Source organism: Leucoraja erinacea, chromosome 1 (genome assembly GCF_028641065.1).
Source record: "Leucoraja erinacea ecotype New England chromosome 1, Leri_hhj_1, whole genome shotgun sequence".
NCBI lineage: Eukaryota > Metazoa > Chordata > Chondrichthyes > Rajiformes > Rajidae > Leucoraja > Leucoraja erinaceus.
The window spans coordinates 167,098,777-167,118,575 of record NC_073377.1 but is presented as its reverse complement, the minus strand read 5'-3'; the positions used below and the strand labels follow the sequence as shown (position 1 = coordinate 167,118,575).

Below are 19,799 nucleotides of genomic sequence, written 5' to 3'. Positions count from 1 at the left end.
AGAGCTGTTCTATACAATTTGACTCGGAGCCAATGTATTCATTTATCCTTAATGAATTAATAATTAATCCTTATTCTATTAAAGAGTAGCTTTCATTGCTGAGGCAGGTTAAAAATAAAGTAAAATTAAACTTTAATGAGTTGAATTCCTGTAGCTTCACTTGTAGAATATTTGAGAATAATCTTCTGTTGCATATATGTTTGACTTGCGATTTTCATCTCATTCATCCCTCATCATTATTTTTTGTCTTTGCTTATTGTCAACAATGACAACAGATGTGATCTTATATGTTCCTTCCATTTAAATCTCTGCAGTCCTCTATCCATTCTTTGATACAACTATGACTGTTTGCACACTGCTGAAATATGCAGCATTCTCTTCAAATGTCTATCTCTCTCCCCTAAGATTCTTCTAACCAGAGAGCAGGTCGTTGTAACCATATGACATTTACAAAGTTAATTGTGCCTTTTCCTGAATGTTGAAGAAGCATCAACAAGGATGAGGAAAGTGGGTATGTTGACAAGGCAGAAGTCTTTAAAAATGACTGGCATCAGTCTGTGAAATTCTTCTAAAATAACACTTGAAGAAATATACAAAAATACAGCTGCAGCTGTAACAAATGTCTGCACAGTTTGAGATACTTCAAAGGATTGATTCCACTGCCAGATTTCAAAGAGGAGAATTAAATTTGACATTTCACTCAACATAATTAATGGTTTTTAAATGTTAACAGAAGCATTAATGACAGTATTAACTGTCTTATTGAAAGGAACTAGTAAATAGCAGTGCTGGTATTAGTTTCATATAATCACTTGTAAAAATCAACAAAAAGCATCAACTATAACATGTCCTGCATCCAGAATGCAGGTAGACAGTATAACTATAGTTTGCACAGATATTCCAATAATACACCTTTGTTAATAGTGATCCTTAAATAAAAAAGGACCACACCAAAGAATAACAAAATCAAATGAAATAAACTTCCTAATTTAATGATGACATAAATGATCTCTGGTTACAACCTTTAATTCTGAAATGTCATTTTGCAAATGCTTAATTTGCAGTTAACTTTCCAATGACAGTAAGTAATAATATCATTTTTGTTCAGGATTTGTTTAAAAAAAGAATCTACCATGATGACCGACTAAAGTAAATTGTCCAAAATAAAAAGATGCTAGAGTTTAAATGCAAACAATAATATCCATGGAAATCTGGCCCTCAGGCTTAGGATGGCACAGTGGCGTGGCTAGTACTGCTGCTGCCTCACCTGGCGCTGTCTGCGAATGTCACATATTTGCCAAGTGCCCAAGTTTCTTCGAAAAGTCGAATCCATCCAATGGCTCTGAGAATCGCCTACTCCTCCACCCCCCCTCCCCCACCCCCCCGTCACATGGGAAGGATTGATTGCGTTGGGGAAACGGGGCCCAGCGGCGTAGGGAGGGGACGGGTTATGGAGGGAGGGAGGGAGGGAGTGACCGAGTGTAGGGAATGACTGAGGGTAGGGGAAAGGAGAAGGAGGGAGAGGTGAAGGAGGGAGTGGAGGAGGTGAGGGGAGAGAAGAGGGAGGGTGAAGAGGAGGGGAGGGAGTGTTGGGGGATGAGGGGAAATAAGCCACGCAATATCAATGGAATGAAAACCTGACATGTTCTATAACTAATGCACAGCCAATCTACAGTGCCCTCCATAATGTTTGGGACAAAGACCCATCATTTATTTATTTGCCTCCATAAACCACAATTTGAGGTTTGTAATAGAGAAAAAAAAAATCACATGTGGTTAAAGTGCACATTATCTATTTTAATAATGACCATCTTTATACATTTTGGTTTCACCATGTAGAAATCTCAGCAGTGTTTATGCAAAGTCCGCCCCCCATTTCAGGGCACCATAATGTTTGGGACACAGCAGTGTCATGTACATGAAAGTAGTCATGTTTAGTATTTTGTTGCATATCCTTTGCATGCAATGCCAGCCCTATATCGCAGCCATCTTTAGTTTATGCTTGTTTTGAGGGCTAGTCCCCTTCAGTTTTCTCTTCAACATTTAAAAGGCATGCTCAATTGGGTTCAGATCAGGTGATTGATTTGGCCACTCAAGAATTGACCATTTTTTAGCTTTGAAAAATTCCTTTGTTGCTTTAGCAATATGTTTGGGATTATTGTCTTGCTGTAGAATGAACCGCCGTCCAATGAGTTTTGAGGCATTTGTTTGAACTTGAGCAGATAGGATGAGTCTATACACTTTAGAATTCATTACGTTACAACCATTAACAGTTGTATCATCAATGGAGATAAGTGAGCCAGTACCTTCAGCTGCCATACATGCCCAGGCCATAACACCCCCACAACGGTATTTCACAGATGAGGTGGTATGCTTTGGATCTGGGGTTGTTCCTTCTCTCCTCCATACTTTGCTCTTGCCATCACACTGATACGCTAATCTTCGTTTCATCTGTCCAATAGACCTTTTTCCAGAACAGTGGTTACTCTTTTAAGTACTTCCTCTCTTTATTATAGAGATAATTCTTCTGTCATCAGCAGTGGAGGTCTTCCTTGGCCTGCCGGTTCCTTTGTAATTAGTAAGCTCACCAGTGCTCTCTTTCTTCTTAATGATGTTCCAAACAGTTGATTTTAGTAAGCCTAAGATATGGCTGATGTCTCTTATAGTTTTATTCTTGTTTCTCAGTGTCATTAAGGTTTCTTTGACTTTCATTGCCACAACTTTGGTTCTCATGTTGATAAACAGCAATAAATGTTTCCAAAGGTGATGGAAAGACTGGAGGAAAGACGAGGTGCTGGGAGCTCTCTTATACTTGCATTAAGGTGGCAATTAAACACACCTGAGCAATTACAAACACCTGTGAAGCCATGAGTCCCAAACATTATGGTGCCCTGAAATTTGGGGGGAAGAACTATGTATAAACACAGCTTACATTTCTACATGGTTGAACCAAAATGTATACAAAATGGCCTTTAATAAAATCTGACAATGTTAATTTTAACCACATGTGATTTCTTTTCTAATACAAATCTCAATTTGTGGAGTACAGAGGTAAGTAAATAAATGATGTGTCTTTGTCCCAAACATTATAGAGGGCACTGTACTTCATAACAAATAGCATTCATAACAAAGAAGCAACATTTTAATCTTGCATTCTTGGTTCAAAAATATACCTGAGTTGGACCTGGAGTACAAGATAAAACACGTTCAATGTTCTCAGTGGTAACTTCCACATCATTCACAGCAATTAGAACATCACCTGATGGAGAGAAAATCATGGTATTACTTGTATCACATTAACAGAAATTTGTGCTCTTTGAGGTCAAACAATCAAATGTTAATTTAATTTTTGATTATCGTTTCCCCAAATAGGGTTCTTAACAGACCTCATTAATTTTAGATAATACACAATATAGTAATCCATAGATCCCTTAATATCCCATTTTGAATTATTTACTAGGAAACTATCATGAAACCAATTAATAATCTAAAAATAACACCAAAGTATAACATAGGTGTATAACATAACTTTCCCAAATGCTTTCAATTGGTTGGATCTAGCTCGTCATTGGCAGAAACACAGGATTAGATAAGATGATCATCTTAGTCAAAAAGTGATGTATAAACTGTAAAAAAGTGAAGTGCTATGGGTGACAGATTGACTCAAGGTAAAGGCAATTATTCGGAGAGGAGCAAGATAAAATGTTTATGCCGAGATCAATTTGATTCATTGGAGAAAAACTAATAATCCAGCACCTTCAGACTTTGGTGGTGCTGAGGAAATATTATACAAATAGAACCGCTTGGATAGTGACTTTTATACAAGCTAGGTAAATTGCAAAACAAAAGTTTTAAGTTTTCCTGAACCAAAATAACGTGCAAACAGACAGATACACACAGGCAAAGATGAATCAAAACATGGAGGCCTGAACCGGAACCTGCTTAGATAGGTTATTGTTTGGGGCAATTATAGCACTGGAGGAAATTGTATTTGATATGGCTTTGTGTTGAAGAATGGGAAGCTGAATAAGGGGCCTCTTCTTGGGCCATCTGCTCTGTCTCTATGGCACATTTTTGAGCTCTGAATGTGACATAAAAGGTGAAGAGTTATGGCTTGTTATGCTAGGTTTGAGACAGAATTCAAGGCTGAGAGATGATAGACTGCAGTTAGCTTTGGCTGTGTAAAATAACAATGAGTGTGATAAGGAATAAGATGTAAGAGAAGGAATAGTTGCTTTGAGAAATAATTAGATTGAGGGAGTTGTTTATAGAAGGTTGAAGCAGATGGAATTCTGACGTAATGGTCTGAGACGTACCTTGTACCTTGTGTTCTGCCTAGTACATGAGATTGGAAATCCTGCTTCCCGATAACAGGAAAGGCACCAAACTCATATTAACTAAATTGACAGATTTACGACCCATGTATCTTTGGATGGGAGATGGAAATGTGTGTTTTGAACTTAGAAACTGTAATTCAGCAAACTTATATAATTAATGTTTTAAAGACATAGGTAATGGTATTTCAAAATGTGTAAAATTATAGTAACACCAATTATGAAATGTATTGTCTTAGTAGAAAGGTACACTTTAGACTTATAGAAATTGTTTAGATTTATAGAAATATATTTTCTCTTGGTATAGAAAGTGTATATGACTTGTGTGATCATTGTATGTATCTTATATTTTGAAGAGTGGTCTTTGATAAGAGCCCACTGGGGTTTTGCTGTGTTGAAATAAAATAATTCTAAAACAAAGTTATAAAGCACAGGCAAACAAAGGCTGTAATGGGGCCAGGGAAGGGGGATCATGTGACTGATGTTGTAAATCACCAGAAGGACTCAGATGATTGGTTACTAGCTTGTCATACCCTCTGTATCTGAAATGACTAATACCTATATAAATGCCATGAGTTTGCATCAAAGTTACTCCTCTCTGGACCCGCCCCAGAGCATCAGTTCTGTGTTGGAAGGTTCAAGAGACTAGTCTCAGCTAAATCAATAATTGATTTTAACAGCAACAAGTGTTTGAGTCAAGTTGACTTTAGATTTAAAGAACTCAGTTTAACAGTGTTGATTGGCAGACTTCCAAATAATTGGATATTAATAACTATTATGACAACAAAATATTTTTAATTCACCTTTTCCCTTAAATATGTTACACGGTAGCATGACAATGTTTTCCACGGACCCAGATGAGTTTAAGGGGAGCACACGAAAGGACTCCAGTGTGTTTAAAATAAGTGTGGAAACAGAGGTGCTTGTGTGTCTAGTGTGAATGTGAAGCCAGGGTTGCACAAGTTTACAATGACCGTGGGAACAAAGCTCTAGTTAGTTTAAAGTGGTTGTGGTAAAGGAGTGCTGGATACCATGTTCTCAAACCACCAGGATTTTGGAACAATGGGTCATTAGAGCATCAGAATTTTACTAAGCATACAAAATTATCTATTCCAAAATCTAGATCACTAATCAAATCTCAGATCATGCCAACCCGAATAAAGCAGTAAAATACAACCACATTCAAGTTAAAAGAGAAAACGTACATAAGGCATCAGTGCATTTGAAGGTATATTTCCCAATAAATATTCTACTTTAAAGCTTTGGGAAAATGCTTTAGCTTCATTTGCAAACATTATATTGTTTTGGTCTGTATTTTTTATAATTTTTAAAACAGGATACAATAAAGTACTGAATGGCTATCTTTTAGAAGAAACACAGAGTGCTTGGGGTCGCTCAGCGGGTCAGGCAGCATCTCAGGAGAACATAGATAGGCAACGTTTCAGGTCAGGACCTTTCTTTAAACTGATTGGTCTGAAGAGGGTCCCAACCTGAAACATTGCCTTTCCATGTTCTGAGATGCAGCCTGTCCCATTGAGCTGTTCGACCACTGTGTTTTCTTTTGTAAAATAACTTCTACAATTCTACAACTATGTTTCAGATTAATTTGGGTAATACTTTCACACAGGATGTCAATGTTGTGCCATCATCTCTTTCAACATCCTGAGGAACCCCTCCCCTCATAGTTCCCAAATCCACTCTTCCACCTCCACCAATGCACATTTCTACTTTCTTGGCACCCTCCTTGCAACTGCAGGAGAGGCAACACCTTTGCATTTACTTCCTCCCTTCCCATCATTCAGGGAGAAAAATGTTCCTGCAAAATCAAAGAACTACAGATACTGGAAATCTAAAAATAAAAATGAATTCCCAAAATACCTTAACAGATCAGGCAATATCTGTGGAAAGTGAAAAATAATTAATGCTTCAGGGTAAAGACTATTCATCTGACTTTTGATGAAATGCCACCAACCTAAACTTTTAACAGATTCTCCCTCAACAGATGTAGTTCTTTCTCGAACACTCCGCCAACACATGGTTGCAACTTACTGAGATTTTCTACATTGCCTTATTCAATTAAAATATTTCCAGCATCTGCAGTTTTTTGCTGACTCGCTGGTCTTCGACCTCCTACAGTGTTCTGATGAAACTTAACATAAGTTCAAGCTGCTGCTTGACCTTACGTTGAGATCCATCGGAATACGAGAGGAGCCCAAAGACAGGTCAGAGCGCACACGGATGATGTAGCCATCCTAACATGGCACCGATTTTAACACATTCAGATAATCAATCATTATGGTCATGTACATCTCATTTCCAGCTTTTGTTTTTTTCTTCCCCCTTTCTTCAGATACCATGCTTCTTTCCCCCACATTGCATCTTTTCCAGATACAGATTTACAAGCTTCATTCAACTGCACTATTAGCACTTTCAACATCAGGTCTCCTGTTGTCTTCATCTACCACAAATCCTTTCAAACCTTCTCTCACTCTGTGCAAGTTAATATACATCTCTAACTTTTCTCAGTTTCAAGCGAGCAACTTGAATCCATTTCTCCCCCCTGCAGCATTTTTTTATTTTATTTCAGACAACTAGCATCTGTAATAATTGTTTAGGAAGTTAAAATAGATTTTGGAAGTCTGCGACTGGCTATGTTAACAAATGAAGTGGAAACAAAAGGCCTGCAAGTCTTGTAATAAACTTGGACCAAAATCTGCTCCAGAGATGATCACAGATTATGAAATATTATTATTATATTATTTTCCAGTAGGAGGATCCAAACACAGATTGAAGTCATTCTGACCATTATTTGTGTTCAATGTGGAGTTGGTCAGATCAGTTTCACTGTCAAACACACTTCATATAACTTAGTCTCGTGTCTGCATTTAGTATATTTACACAAGACTGGGCCATAATGACAATTTCTTAAGAATGTATGGTTATCAGTAGATCTATCAGAATTGCTTCACAGACCAGACGGATCCTGTAGATCAGACTGATTTTTTTTTAACAGAAAGAAACCTCCAGTTGTTTGGTAACCATGACATTGCAGGCTTTCTGCATTGGAATGTCATTCATGCTAACCTTCAGCTTAAACTTTCCCTAATTTAAAATTGTCATGTCAGAAGTATTTTTTCTGCCTCATTGTATTTGGACTATTGTAGCTTTTGTAATTAATACCATCACTGCCATCTAAAAATTGGTGCATCAGGAATAAGGATTTTTTTAACATTATAAACATAAAAAAACCCCACATGTGGTTAAAGTGCACATTGTCAGATTTTATTAAAGATTTTAATTTTATACATTTTGGTTTCACCATGTAGAAATTACAGCTGTGTTTACACATAGTTTTGTCAGATAATTTCAGTATTCTAGTAGCTGAAAATCAGTATTTTGCTGAGGAAATCAGTATTTTTACACGATGCCGTTTTGCTGAAAAAAAAAGTTGTTTTTATGTGCAGTCATACCCATGTAAGAGTACAATAATGCACTATTTTGCTACCAAATGACATGTCTTCTACGCACCATACTTGACTGCATTCATTGCCATCTCTTTGTATACTGCTGTTTGAATGGCTGCTTCCTGCTTTTAGCACCAGATGATGATGTGGAAGCCTTTTTGAAAGCCTCCCTCTCCCTCCTTCCCTCCCTCTCTTCCCCCCCCCCTTCCTTTTTTTCTCCCTCCCTTATTTCCTCCCTCTCTCCTCTCTCTCTCTCCTCTCTCCCTCTCCCTCTCTCCCCCTTGAGCCCACCCACCGTTCTGTAAAATCAGGGCCAATCCCAATGAAACTACAATCCCACTGGTAACCTTTCATCACTAGGCTTATCCAGAATTCTACCACTGCCTGAAAAATAATCAAAGGCTCAACTGGCACTGAGAAAGAGAATTCCAAAGACTCATTGTTTTACGAGAATTTTCCAGAACAGTCTGTGACCCATAGAACTGTGCCAATAGCGCTATGTGTAAACCCCATAGCACTCCAGCTGGTAGCGCTGTAGCCGACAGCTCTCCGTTTAAATTCCCACGCGTTAAACTGACAGTGCTCTGTTTAAACCTGGAGTGGGACAGGCAGCCCGGAGAGAAGAAATGAGTGATGTTTCGGGTCGATACCCTTCTTCAGACTGAACTGAACTCGGTATTTAAAATCTGTATTTAATAACAGAAAGCCGTACATCCGTATTCTAACCGCATTTCCGTACAAAATACGGGAAAATCCCTACTTCTTTGCAGCTCTGTACATGGCTGCACAGGCATTTGTAATTGCTCAGGTGTGTTTAATTGCCTCCTTAATGCAGGTTTAAGAGAGCTCTCAGCACCTAGTCTTTCCTCCAGTCTTTCCATCACTTTTGGATACCTTTATTGCTGTTTATCAACATGAGGACCAAAGTTGTGTCAATGAAAGTCAAAGAAGCCATTACGAGACTGAGAAACAAGAATAAAACTGTTAGAGGCATCAGCCAAACCTTAGGCTTACCAAAATCAACTGTTTGGAACATCATTAAGAAGAAAGAGAGCACTGTTGTCTTACAAATCACATAGGAACTTGCAGGCCAAGGAAGACCTCCTCAGCTGATGACAGAAGAATTCTCTCTATAATAAAGAAAAACGTCCAAACACCTGACCGACAGATCAGAAACACTCTTCAGGTGCGGATTTGTCAATGACTACCGTCTGCAAAAGACATCATGAAAAGAAATACAGAGGCTAAACTACACGATGCAAACCACTGGTGAGGTGCAAAAATAGGATGGCCAGGTTAGTTTGCCAAGAAATACTTAAAAGAGTAACCACCGTTCTGGAAAAAGGTCTTGTGGACAGATGAGACAAAGATTAACATAACAGAGTGATGGCAAGAGCAAAGTATCGAGGAGAGAAGGAACTGCCCAAGATCCAAAGCATACCACCTCATCTGGGAAACACAGTGATGGGGGTGTTATGGCCTGGACATGTATGGCTGCTGAAGATACTGGTTCACTTATATCCATTGATGATACAACTGCTGATGGTAGTAGCATAATGTTGTGAAATGCATTGTTTGATCCTACATCAGCATGAGATGAGCAAGAATTTTACATTTTAAAAACACAATATTTTTTTAAATTAATTTTACAAAGTAGATTAACGCCTTAACAGCTTTGAAATAACTCAAGGTTCTGTTCTCAGCTTTATATCTTGTCAAAGATTTTCAGATAATTGAAGGTTTGAGCCTCAGAAGCACCTTGCCAAGGCCTTATCTCTACTGAATAGAATAGTGGGGGAGTGCCTTGCTCAGATGTGGGTGGGTAGAAACCATGAGAAGCGAGCTCAAACCTTTTTAATTCCCCTGGTACTACAGCAACAGGTATTTAAAGACTATGCAAATTGTATTAAATTATTATAGCATTAAGGATTTTTCTATAACTGTAACATTGTTATTCATATATTTGTACATCCTATATTCCCATAAAGAAAATACATTTTACTTGTATAATATTTTTATTCTTACCTATAAATATCTGACCACATTTCATTGCTGTGCCGCCATGAACCAAACTGTGTACAACAAGTCTCTCGTCAGCCGTTGTTTTGGTGAATTTGTCCACATGCTTTCCTTCTGCTCGATGTTTCTTTGAAGGCTGATGAACAATTCCCACATAAGCCTCCAACAGTTTAGTTCCTTCAACCAGTGATTCATTGTTCATTTTATTTGGATTAACATAAACATATACATCCTTGTAAGACAGCTGCACCAATACCCCAGTCTTAGGGTTTGGTTGGTGTTTCAATATTGAAACAGGTCCCTGTGGCTGATTGCTTCTCTGTTCATTTGCTTTGCTGCGCGGATGTCCATGTATTAAGCCTTTCTTTTTTAAAACATTAGTAAACTTTTTAAGTTTGTGCTCACTTCCGCAAGGCTTCTTTGATTTGTAGTTAGTAATGATCTCTGCATCTTTATCACTGAACCTGACGTGATTGATGAAAGGTGCTGGCACTGAATTAGCTTGGACGAGTACATCCTCTTCATCTTCACTCAACTCCAGGTAGAACAACTCCCCATTCTTCTGCACATCATCCAACCATTCTGGTTCAAGATCACTGCAAAAACAGAGAGGACAGAAATGAATGTGAAGATGTGGTAAAGATGGCAAATGGTATGTTTGCTTTCTTTGGACAGGATATTGAGTAGAAGAGTCAGGACGTCATGACGCAGCATTATACGAATTTGGTTCTGCCGCATTTGGAGTACTGCATGCAGTTCTGCTCACCCAATACAGGAAATATGTAGAGGCTTGTGAAAGAGTGTAGAGGTGGTACACCAGAATGATGCTTGGATTAGGGGGATTAACTACAAGTAGAGGTAGGACAGATTTGAATTGTTTTCTCTGGAATGCCAGAGGTTGAATAGAGACCTGATAGAAGTATATAAAATTATGAGAGGCATAGATAGGGTAGACAGTCAAAGCTTTTCACCCAGGATGGAAATATCAAATACTAGAGAGCATAACTTTAAGGTCAGAGGACCAAAGTTTAAAGTAGATGCGTGGACGTTATTTACTTGGGTTTTTTTTAATTTTTAACACACGCACACACAGACAGACAAACAGGGTGGCTTCTTCTTCTTGCATATGGCGTGCACAGCCTAAAGTTGTAGGACAACTTGTTCTATTTGATCTTTTTTGATTGTGCACGCCAGGTTGATTGCATTAGTCGAAACAGGGCAGACCACGTGAAGGTTGCAATCTCCCGCCCCAGACAGAGTAGCAAGTGCCTGGAATACAGCCATGGGCGTTGTTGTTTGGGGTAGATTCAATTGTGGCATTCAAGAGCATGTTCAATAGGCACATGAATTTGCAGGGAATGGAGTCATATGGATTACGTGCAGGCAGATAATAATTGTTCTTATCAATACGGTTGGCATAGACATTGTGGGCCTATTCTTGTGCTGTACTGTTCTATGTTCTACGCATGGATAAAAATCAGATGGACACCAAGCAACTACTCCTAGGCAACTGACAATGTCTCTAATTTCTGCAAAGCCTTTCTTATGGCTGCAAAAGTCATTATGCAGTCATGCAAAAGAGAAAGCATCAATGGTGCTCTAGATCTTAATTTGGCTGGGTGGTAAAGAGTGCAGAAATAAAGAAACTAACGTTTAAAATATCTAGTTATACTTCAACTTTTTGTTGTTCTTTCTTCTCAAATGTCGACATACTGAAAAAGTGATGCAACTATAATCATAACTGATACATCCAAAAATATTAAATGTCAGACATGCTAAAGGAATTATTAAAGGTTTCCTTTCTGAAAACAATTTAAAATGTGTGAACATGTTGGGTGTGGGTTTGGCCTCCCCCTCCCTCCCTCATCCCGGCCTCGGCGTGCGGGAGGGTTTGTATTGAAAGTGCTGTTAATGGATTTGCAACGGCGGCCGCTATCAGGGCGGCGGTTGAAGAGGAGATGGAGCCCGTCATTCGCTCCGACCCTTCCTCACCCTGTATAAGCCAGTATCTGGTTGCCAAGCCGGGCAAAATGACTTGGTGTTTAGGTTGCCCGGCAGCGCTTTGAGTGGTCAGTGGCACCCGGGCAACCATTAATTTCGAGCACTGTAATGGCATGTTGGCCTTCATAACGAGAGGAGTTGAGTATAGGAGCAAAGAGGTCCTTCTGCAGTTGTACAGGGCCCTGGTGAGACCACACCTGGAGTATTGTATGCAGTTTTGGTCTCCTAATTTACGAAAGAACATTCTTGCTATTGAGGGAGTGCAGCGTAGGTTCATGAGGTTAATTCCCGGGATGGCAGGACTGTCATATGATGAAAGAATGGAGCAACTGGGCTTGTATTCAGTGGAATTTAGAAGGATGAGAGGGAAACTTATTGAAACATTTAAGATTATTAAGGGATGGGACACGCTCGCGGCAGGAAATATGTTCCCGATGTTGGGGGAGTCCAGAACCAGGGGCCACAATAAGGGGTAGGCCATTTAGAACTGAGATGAGGAAAATCTTTTTCACACAGAGTTGTGAATTTGTAGAATTCATGCCGCCGAAGGCAGTGGAGGCCGATTCACTGAATGCATTCAAAAGAGAGTTAGATAGAGCTCAAAGGGTATGGGGAGAAGACAGGCATGGGGTACTGATTGTGGATGATCAGCCATGATCACATTGAAAAAGCACAGCACAGAAAAAACTAGGCAATAAAGAGATCAGAAACAAAATTAATAGAAAATGATTGGGTTTACATTTTGATATGTTAATGATAGACTAATTGCAGAGAATGGCAGGTTCAAGCTAAAAATATTCACCACAGCTCCCTGTACGTCTGGCTTTTTGAATAACCTTGGTGATCCTATCTGTAAATTTCCTTTCAATTTTTTGTAACAATGCTGTTTTGCTTTTAATTTGGCAAGTGCAAGGAAGATTTATAAGATTGATTCTGTGACGAAGAAGATTACAAAGGTTGAGCAGGATGACTTACACTCAATGAAATTTAGAAGAATAGAATAACCTTTCTGAAACATACAAAATTATGAGAGGGATTGACCTCATGAATGTTGAGGGATTGTTTATTTTCCCTTTATGTGGGTAGACAGGATTAGTAGGATGTTTTACAAACGAGGGTTGGGCATTTCAGATGGAGATGTGAGGAATTTCTTCTTTCAGATGCTCATCAATCTTTGTAATCCTCTCGCTGTGAAGGCAGTCATTATGTTCGAGGCAGAAATTGAGAAAATTAAATAGACAAGAAGCAAGAGTGGGAAAGCAGTGCCAAGACTAGATCAGCATAATCTTACTGAACGAGAAGAGCAGTCTTTAGATGCCAACTGGCATTCCTGCTACCATTTTATAGGTTCAGCGGGTTGGAAAATTATGAATGAAACACTGCTGCTAAGAAAGGACGGAAAGGCCATTTTGAGTAATAATAGACCAGCATTTTCACAATGACAATGACAATTGAGGTTACTCAATATGGTAGTAGGATACTTTTAAAAATACGAACAGAAAATGCTGGAAATGTGGGAAGAGAAACGGTGTTAAAATATTTCCAGTTTTAGTGGCAAGAACAAGGCGGCAGATTATTATCTGAATGGTCAGATTAGGAAAAGGGAAGTGCAACGAGACCTGGGTGTCCATGTACATCAGTCACTGAAAGTAAGCATGCAGGTACAACAGGCAGTGAAGAAAGCGAAAGGCATGTTGGCCTTCATAACAAGAGGATTTGAGTATAGGAGCAAAGAGGTCCTTCTGCAGTTGTACAGGGCCCTGGTGAGAACACACCTTGAGTATTGTGTGCAGTTTTGGTCTCCTAATTTGAGGAAGGGTATTCTTGCTATTGAGGGAGTGCAGTGTAGGTTCACGAGGTTAATGGCGGGACTGTCATATGATGAAAGAATGGAACGACTAGGCTTGGAATTTGGAAGGACGAGGGGATCTTCTAAACAACTTCTAACATCTAAAATTATTAAGGGATTGGACGTGCCAGATGTAGGAAACATGTTCCCAATGTTGGGGGAGTCTAGAACCAGATGCCACAGTTTAAGAATAAGGGCTACGCCATTTAGAACCGAGATGAGGAAAAACATTTTCATCCAATTGTGAATTTGTGGATTTCTCTGCCTCAGAAGGCAGTGGAGGCCGATTCACTGGATACATTCAAAAGAGAGTTAGATAGAGCACTGAAGTCTGCCGAATCAAGGGGTATGGGAGAAGACAGGAACGGGGTACTGATTGTGGATGATCAGCCATTATCACATTGAATGGCAATGCTGGCTCAAAGGTCCAAATGGCCTACTCCTGCACCTATTTTCTATGTATCTATGTATTTAAGGGAAATAGTGAGGGTTTACAGAAGGCAAACCAGAGGATGCCATGCATTTGGATTTTCAAAAGACATTTGAAAAAAGTGGCATAAATGATTGAAATGACATAAATACCGATGGAAATCCATGGTATGGAGGGAAATAACACACATAACAGATTAGTCAGGAAACAGACATAAATAGCTCATTTTATGGTTGTAAAGTTATATCTGGTGAGACCATAGAAGGATCTTTGCTGGGACTTAGGCTATCTACATAGTTAATATTAATGATTTAAATAAAGGCATCAAGTATATTGCAGTAATTTGTGCTGACAAACCAAATATTGTAAGAAAGCAGATTGACTGCAGGATATAGAAAGTCAACAAATTAATATGTAGGTTAAATGAGCGTGTGCAAAGATAGATTAATGATTTAATATTTGAGGGAAATGAGAGATTGTGCGCTTTGGTTGGAAGAATAAAAAAAAGGTAAATGGTGTTGGACGAATGAATCCTGTTAAGATATAAATTAATATCAAATTTGAAGTCATAGCGAATGCTGAGAAATAATGTAAGATACCAAAGAAGCTGAGTCTATGTTGAACTGTCAGCATTTACATTATTAAGAAATCCAGTTAATACCAAATAAAACCTGCACTGAAATTCACTTGGACCATCCCAGATATCTACCCTAGTTTCTTGATCTCCCCATCTCCATAACAGGAGATAGACTATCGAATTACATCTATTATAAATAAACCTACCGACTCCCACAGCTATCTAGACCACTTCTTCCTACCCTCCCTCCTGCAAAGAATCTATCCCCTACTCCCAATCCCTCCGTCCACGCCACATCTGCGCCCAAGATGAGGTGTTCCGGACCAGGACATCAGAGATATCCTTTCTTTGGGAATGGGGGTTTCCTCTCTTCCATCATAGACGAGGCACTCACACGGGTCTCGTCGGTATCCCACAGCTCCGTTCTTGCCCCACCTCCCCGCGTCGTAACAGGGACAGACTCCCCCTAGTCCTCACCTTTCATCCCATCAGTGTACAGCACATAATCCTCCAACATTTTCACCACCTTCAACAGGATCCCACCACTAGCCACATCTTCCCTTCTCCACCCCTTTCCGCAGAAACCCCGTTCCCTGCACAACTCCCTGGTTAATTCATCCCTTCCCATCTAAACCACCCCCTCCCCAGATACTTCCCCCCTGCAACTGCAGGAGATGCAGCACCTGCTGCTATACCTCGTCCCTCGACTCTGTCCAGGGACCCCAACAGTCCTTTCAGGTGAGGCAGAGGTTCACTTGCACCTCCTCCACCTCATCTACTCATCTCTGGAATTCTCTGCCACAGAAGGTAGTTGAGGCCAGTTCATTGGCTATATTTAAGAGGGAGTTAGATGTGGCCCTTGTGGCTAAAGGGATCAGGGGGTATGGAGAGAAGGCAGGTACAGGATACCGAGTTGGATGATCAGCCATGATCATATTGAATGGCGGTGCAGGCTCGAAGGGCCGAATGGCCTACTCCTGCACCTATTTTCTATGTTTCTATGGTACACAATTGTTGTGTACCTTCGATTCTCCAGCATCTGCAGTTCCTTCTTAAATTCTGTTTCTATGTTTACTGTATCCGCTGTTCCAGGTGTGGACACCTATATATTGGCGAGACCAAGTGCTGACTAGGCGATCATTTCTCTGAAGACCTAGGCCTACACAATCTCTCAGTTACTGAACACTTTAACTCTCCTTCCCATACCATCCTTTCTGTCCCGGGCCTCCTCCACTGTCAAGAGAGGCCAAATGCAAGTTGGGGGAACAACACCTCATATTTCACTTGGGCTGCTTGCAACCCAACGGCATGGATATTGTTCCTTTAACTTCAAGTCACCTTTGTTTTCCCTCTCTATCCCCCACCCTAGTTCTCCGACTATTTTCACTGTACTAATTTTAGTTTGCATGCCTCCATGTCCCCATAGCCAACAATGAACATTTCCTTGATCGCCTGCTTTTATCTGTTATTTTCATTCCTTACCCTTCCATTTCACTAGTGTCCCTCTCCCCCGACTCCCAGTCTGAAGGGTCTCGATCCGAAACATCACCCATTCTTTCTCTCCAGGGATGTTGCCTGCCCCGCTGAGTTACTCCAGCATTTTGTGTCTATCCTCGGTGTAAACCAGCATCCTACACAAACCCCGATGACTGCTGTATCATGGATGAATATTCATGCATTAAATACCATACCTGCAATTTATAAAGTGTGCAAAATAGACCCAATTATGTCAAGTATGACATTTTTTCATATGTTCTTTTTTTTTTTTTTAAATACTCACGTCCAGTTACATACTACCACTTGCTGAACCATTGTTGGCAGAACATGGAACTGGCTATAAAAAAATCTGAAAATTATTCTGTCTCCCAGCAACCATCAAGGCAACTTTCTAAAGAAATCCGTCACTGCTGTCCCCAACTGCTTCCTAATTTTATCCAATCTAGTGCACAAAAAGACAGGCAGTCACGGTGGCACAGCAGTAGAGTTGCTGCCTTTCAGCAAGTGCAGCACCGGAGACCCAGGTTTGATTCTACTACAGGTGCTGTCTGTATGGAGTTTGTACATTCTCCCCGTTATCTGCGTGGGTTTTCTCTGAGCTCTTCGTTTTCCTCCCACACTCCAAAGACGTACAGGTTTGTAGGTTAATTGGCTTGGTAAATGTAAAAATTTGTTCCTAGTGGATGTAGGATAGTGTTAATTTGCGGGGATAGTTGGTCGGCGCAAACCCGGTGGGTCGAAGGGCCTGTTTCCGTGCTGTAGCTCTAAACTAATACATTTTGCTCCCTGCCAAATGACTAACAGATCATAAAGACATTCTCATTTTTTAATTTAAGGTCGGTTAATTAGGTAGTTTTATTGTGCTCACTGTATATTGCAGCCATTTGTAACCCAGAGGACAATTATAATACAACCATCTTCAAAGATGATTACTTTTTCATTATTTATCAAATACATTCATGTCAAAAATCCTATTTTGTTCATTGTTAAATATGTAATTTTATTTCATTGATTTGATGATGTACAACTGACCTGTTAATTTGTAACTTATTTCTAGCATTCAATTTCCTCCGATTGCTAATATTGCTTGACATTTTAGTTCACATTCGACATTGTTCACTGGCTCGTCTCCAGTTGGTTCAGACTGCTGCTGCTCGCCTTTTAACTGGGACTCGAAAGAGGGAGCACATATTTCCATTCTACTTGATCCCGGTGCACTTTCAGTTCTTTTTCAAATAATTATTTGTTTTTAAATTCTGAATGGGCTCATTGTTAATCTCTGAGCTGCTCCACCCATACGCTCCTGCCCGGTCCCTCAGGTCAGCTGGTCAGCTGCTCCTGGAGGTACCGAGGTCTAATCGGAGGCTCAGAGGGGATAGAGCCTTCTCTGTTGCTGCTCCAGCGCTCTGGAACACCCTGCCGTTGCACATCAGACAGCCCCCTCACTGTCCATCTTCAAATCCAGTGTTAAAACACATTTGTACTCCCTGGCTTTTGACCATGCCTGAGACTTTGCTTCTGTTTTTATTGTTTCTTTATTTTACATGTCTTTTCCTACTATTTCTTTTGATTGTTATTATTGGTGTGTATTAACATTTTTTGTCAATGTTTAGTGATGTACAGCACTTTGTTGCAACTATGATTGTTTTTAAAGTGCTCTAAAAATAAAATTATTATTATTATTATTGGAATATATAATCAGAAAGGTGATTTCTAAAAACCAGAAAAAAATGAAATATGAAATTCAGCCCATGCAAGCACCTACTGAATATACAGATATCAACATTAGGGTGGCACAGTGGTAGATTTTCTGCCTTACAGCACCAGAGACCCAGGTTCTATCCTGACTACAGGTGCTGTCTGTACTGAGTTTGTACGTTCTTAATGTGACCGCGTAGGGTTTCTCCAGGTGCTCGTTTCCTTGCACACTCCAAAGACGTGCAAGTTCACAGGTTAATTGGCTTCAGTAAAATTGCAAGTTATCTATAGTGTGTAGGAAAGTGTGGAGGTTATAGCTGATTGACGCGCCAAAGGGTCTGTTTACGCGCTGTATCTCTAAATTCTAAAAGTCTAAACTCTCCCCCAGAGACTTGACCAAATAACATGAGCTGGCAGTTCTCTTTATGCATCCTAAGCGACTCTCTCCTTTCATGATGCCTTCCTTTCATTCTTTCCTTCTTTGTACTTTGCACACAAAAGCCCCGCAGAAGCACGTTTAGAACTTTCTATTCTAGACGCCATTTTAGGATAAACTCTTCTTACACAAGAGTTTCTTTCCACAATTTCTTTGGCATCCTTTGAAAGGCACAGTGGGACACGTTTTGATCTTCCAACATGTAGCACTCGCAAATTCCCTCCTTACTTTCTCACCAAATTTCAAATACAGCAATCAAGTTTGACCAGCCAATCTATATCCTCCTATCCAATTATGTTCCCTTGTGGAGGGTTCATGCCATATCCCTCCCAATGCCTTAATGAAGCCTCCAATATGCTATATTCCATCATTTGGTCTACACAACGATTATGGTGATGAGGTGAATCTTACTAGACCCAGTGTTGTTTGTTCCTCAAAATATCTTATAATGATTTCTCGATTTAAGATCTTCATTTTTTTCACTGCCCACCGAAGTACCTGAAAATAGTTCCTCATACGTTTGTTTCTGTCTTGCCTCTGAATCAAATTACTTTTTATCCACAGTGATTACAATCTCCATCTCCACATCATGGCCTCTGAGTTCACTATCCTTTTTTACTCATCCACATATAAAATCTCATCCGCATATAAAATCCAATGTACTGGTGTGACACAGTAGTGCAGGTGATAAAGCTGCTGCCTCACTGTGCCAGAAACTCAGGTTTGATTCTGACCTAGGATGCTGCATGTGTGGATTTTACACATTCTCCCCGTGGGTTTTCTCCCACAGTCATGTGGCCTTGTAGTTTAATTGACCTCTGTAAATTGCCTCTAGTGTGCAGGGAGTGGATGAGAAAGCGGTATTACATAAAACCAGTGTGAATGGGTGATCAATGGCCGGCTTGGACTTGGAGCATGAAAGGGCCTGCTTTTATGCTGTATCTCCAAATTAACCACTGAAACTGTCAAAAGTAACTCCGAACATACCTGATTGAAAAGTAATCTATTCCGACTCGTCTTTCTTGAATTCATCACCTTGTAATGTGATTAACCACACCATTCCCTTCCAATACACCTCATCCATCGTTACAAACATAGAAATCAAAAGCTGTAGGACTCTCCAACTCTCAAGCTTCAGTTTAGTTTTAGTTTAGTTTAGAGATACAGCGCGGAAACAGGCCCTTTGGCCCACCATATCCGCACCAACCAGTGATCCCCACACTAACACTATCCTACACGCACTTGGGACAATTTACAAATACACCAAGCCAATTAACCTACATACCTGTACGCCTTTGGAGTGTGGGAGGATACCGAAGATCTCAGAGAAAACACATATGGTCACGGGGAGAACATACAAACTCCGTACAGGCAGTCCCCGTAGTCGGGATCGAAGCCAGGGCTCCGGTGCTGCAAGCGCTGTAAGGCAGCAACTCCACCGCTGCACCACCGTGCCGCATTTAAACTTCTACCAAAATCTTGTCTAGGCCATGA

General features: G+C 40.1%; 1 protein-coding gene across 5 annotated transcripts in view; it reads right to left on the bottom strand.

Annotated features, from left to right (window-relative positions):
- Positions 1 to 19,799, bottom strand: part of intu (inturned planar cell polarity protein) — a 67,608-nt gene that overhangs the window by 39,295 nt on the left and 8,514 nt on the right. For all 5 annotated transcript variants that reach the window (XR_008724727.1, XR_008724726.1, XM_055647488.1 and 2 more), the window contains exons 2-3: positions 9,824 to 10,413; positions 3,174 to 3,259 (exon numbers count right to left, since the gene is read on the bottom strand). Coding sequence is in view for 3 of the 5 variants with exons in the window: in XM_055647488.1 (XP_055503463.1) it covers positions 3,174 to 3,259; positions 9,824 to 10,413 (676 nt within the window). In the remaining 2 variants the exon portion in view is untranslated. The remainder of the gene's footprint in view (positions 1 to 3,173; positions 3,260 to 9,823; positions 10,414 to 19,799) is intronic.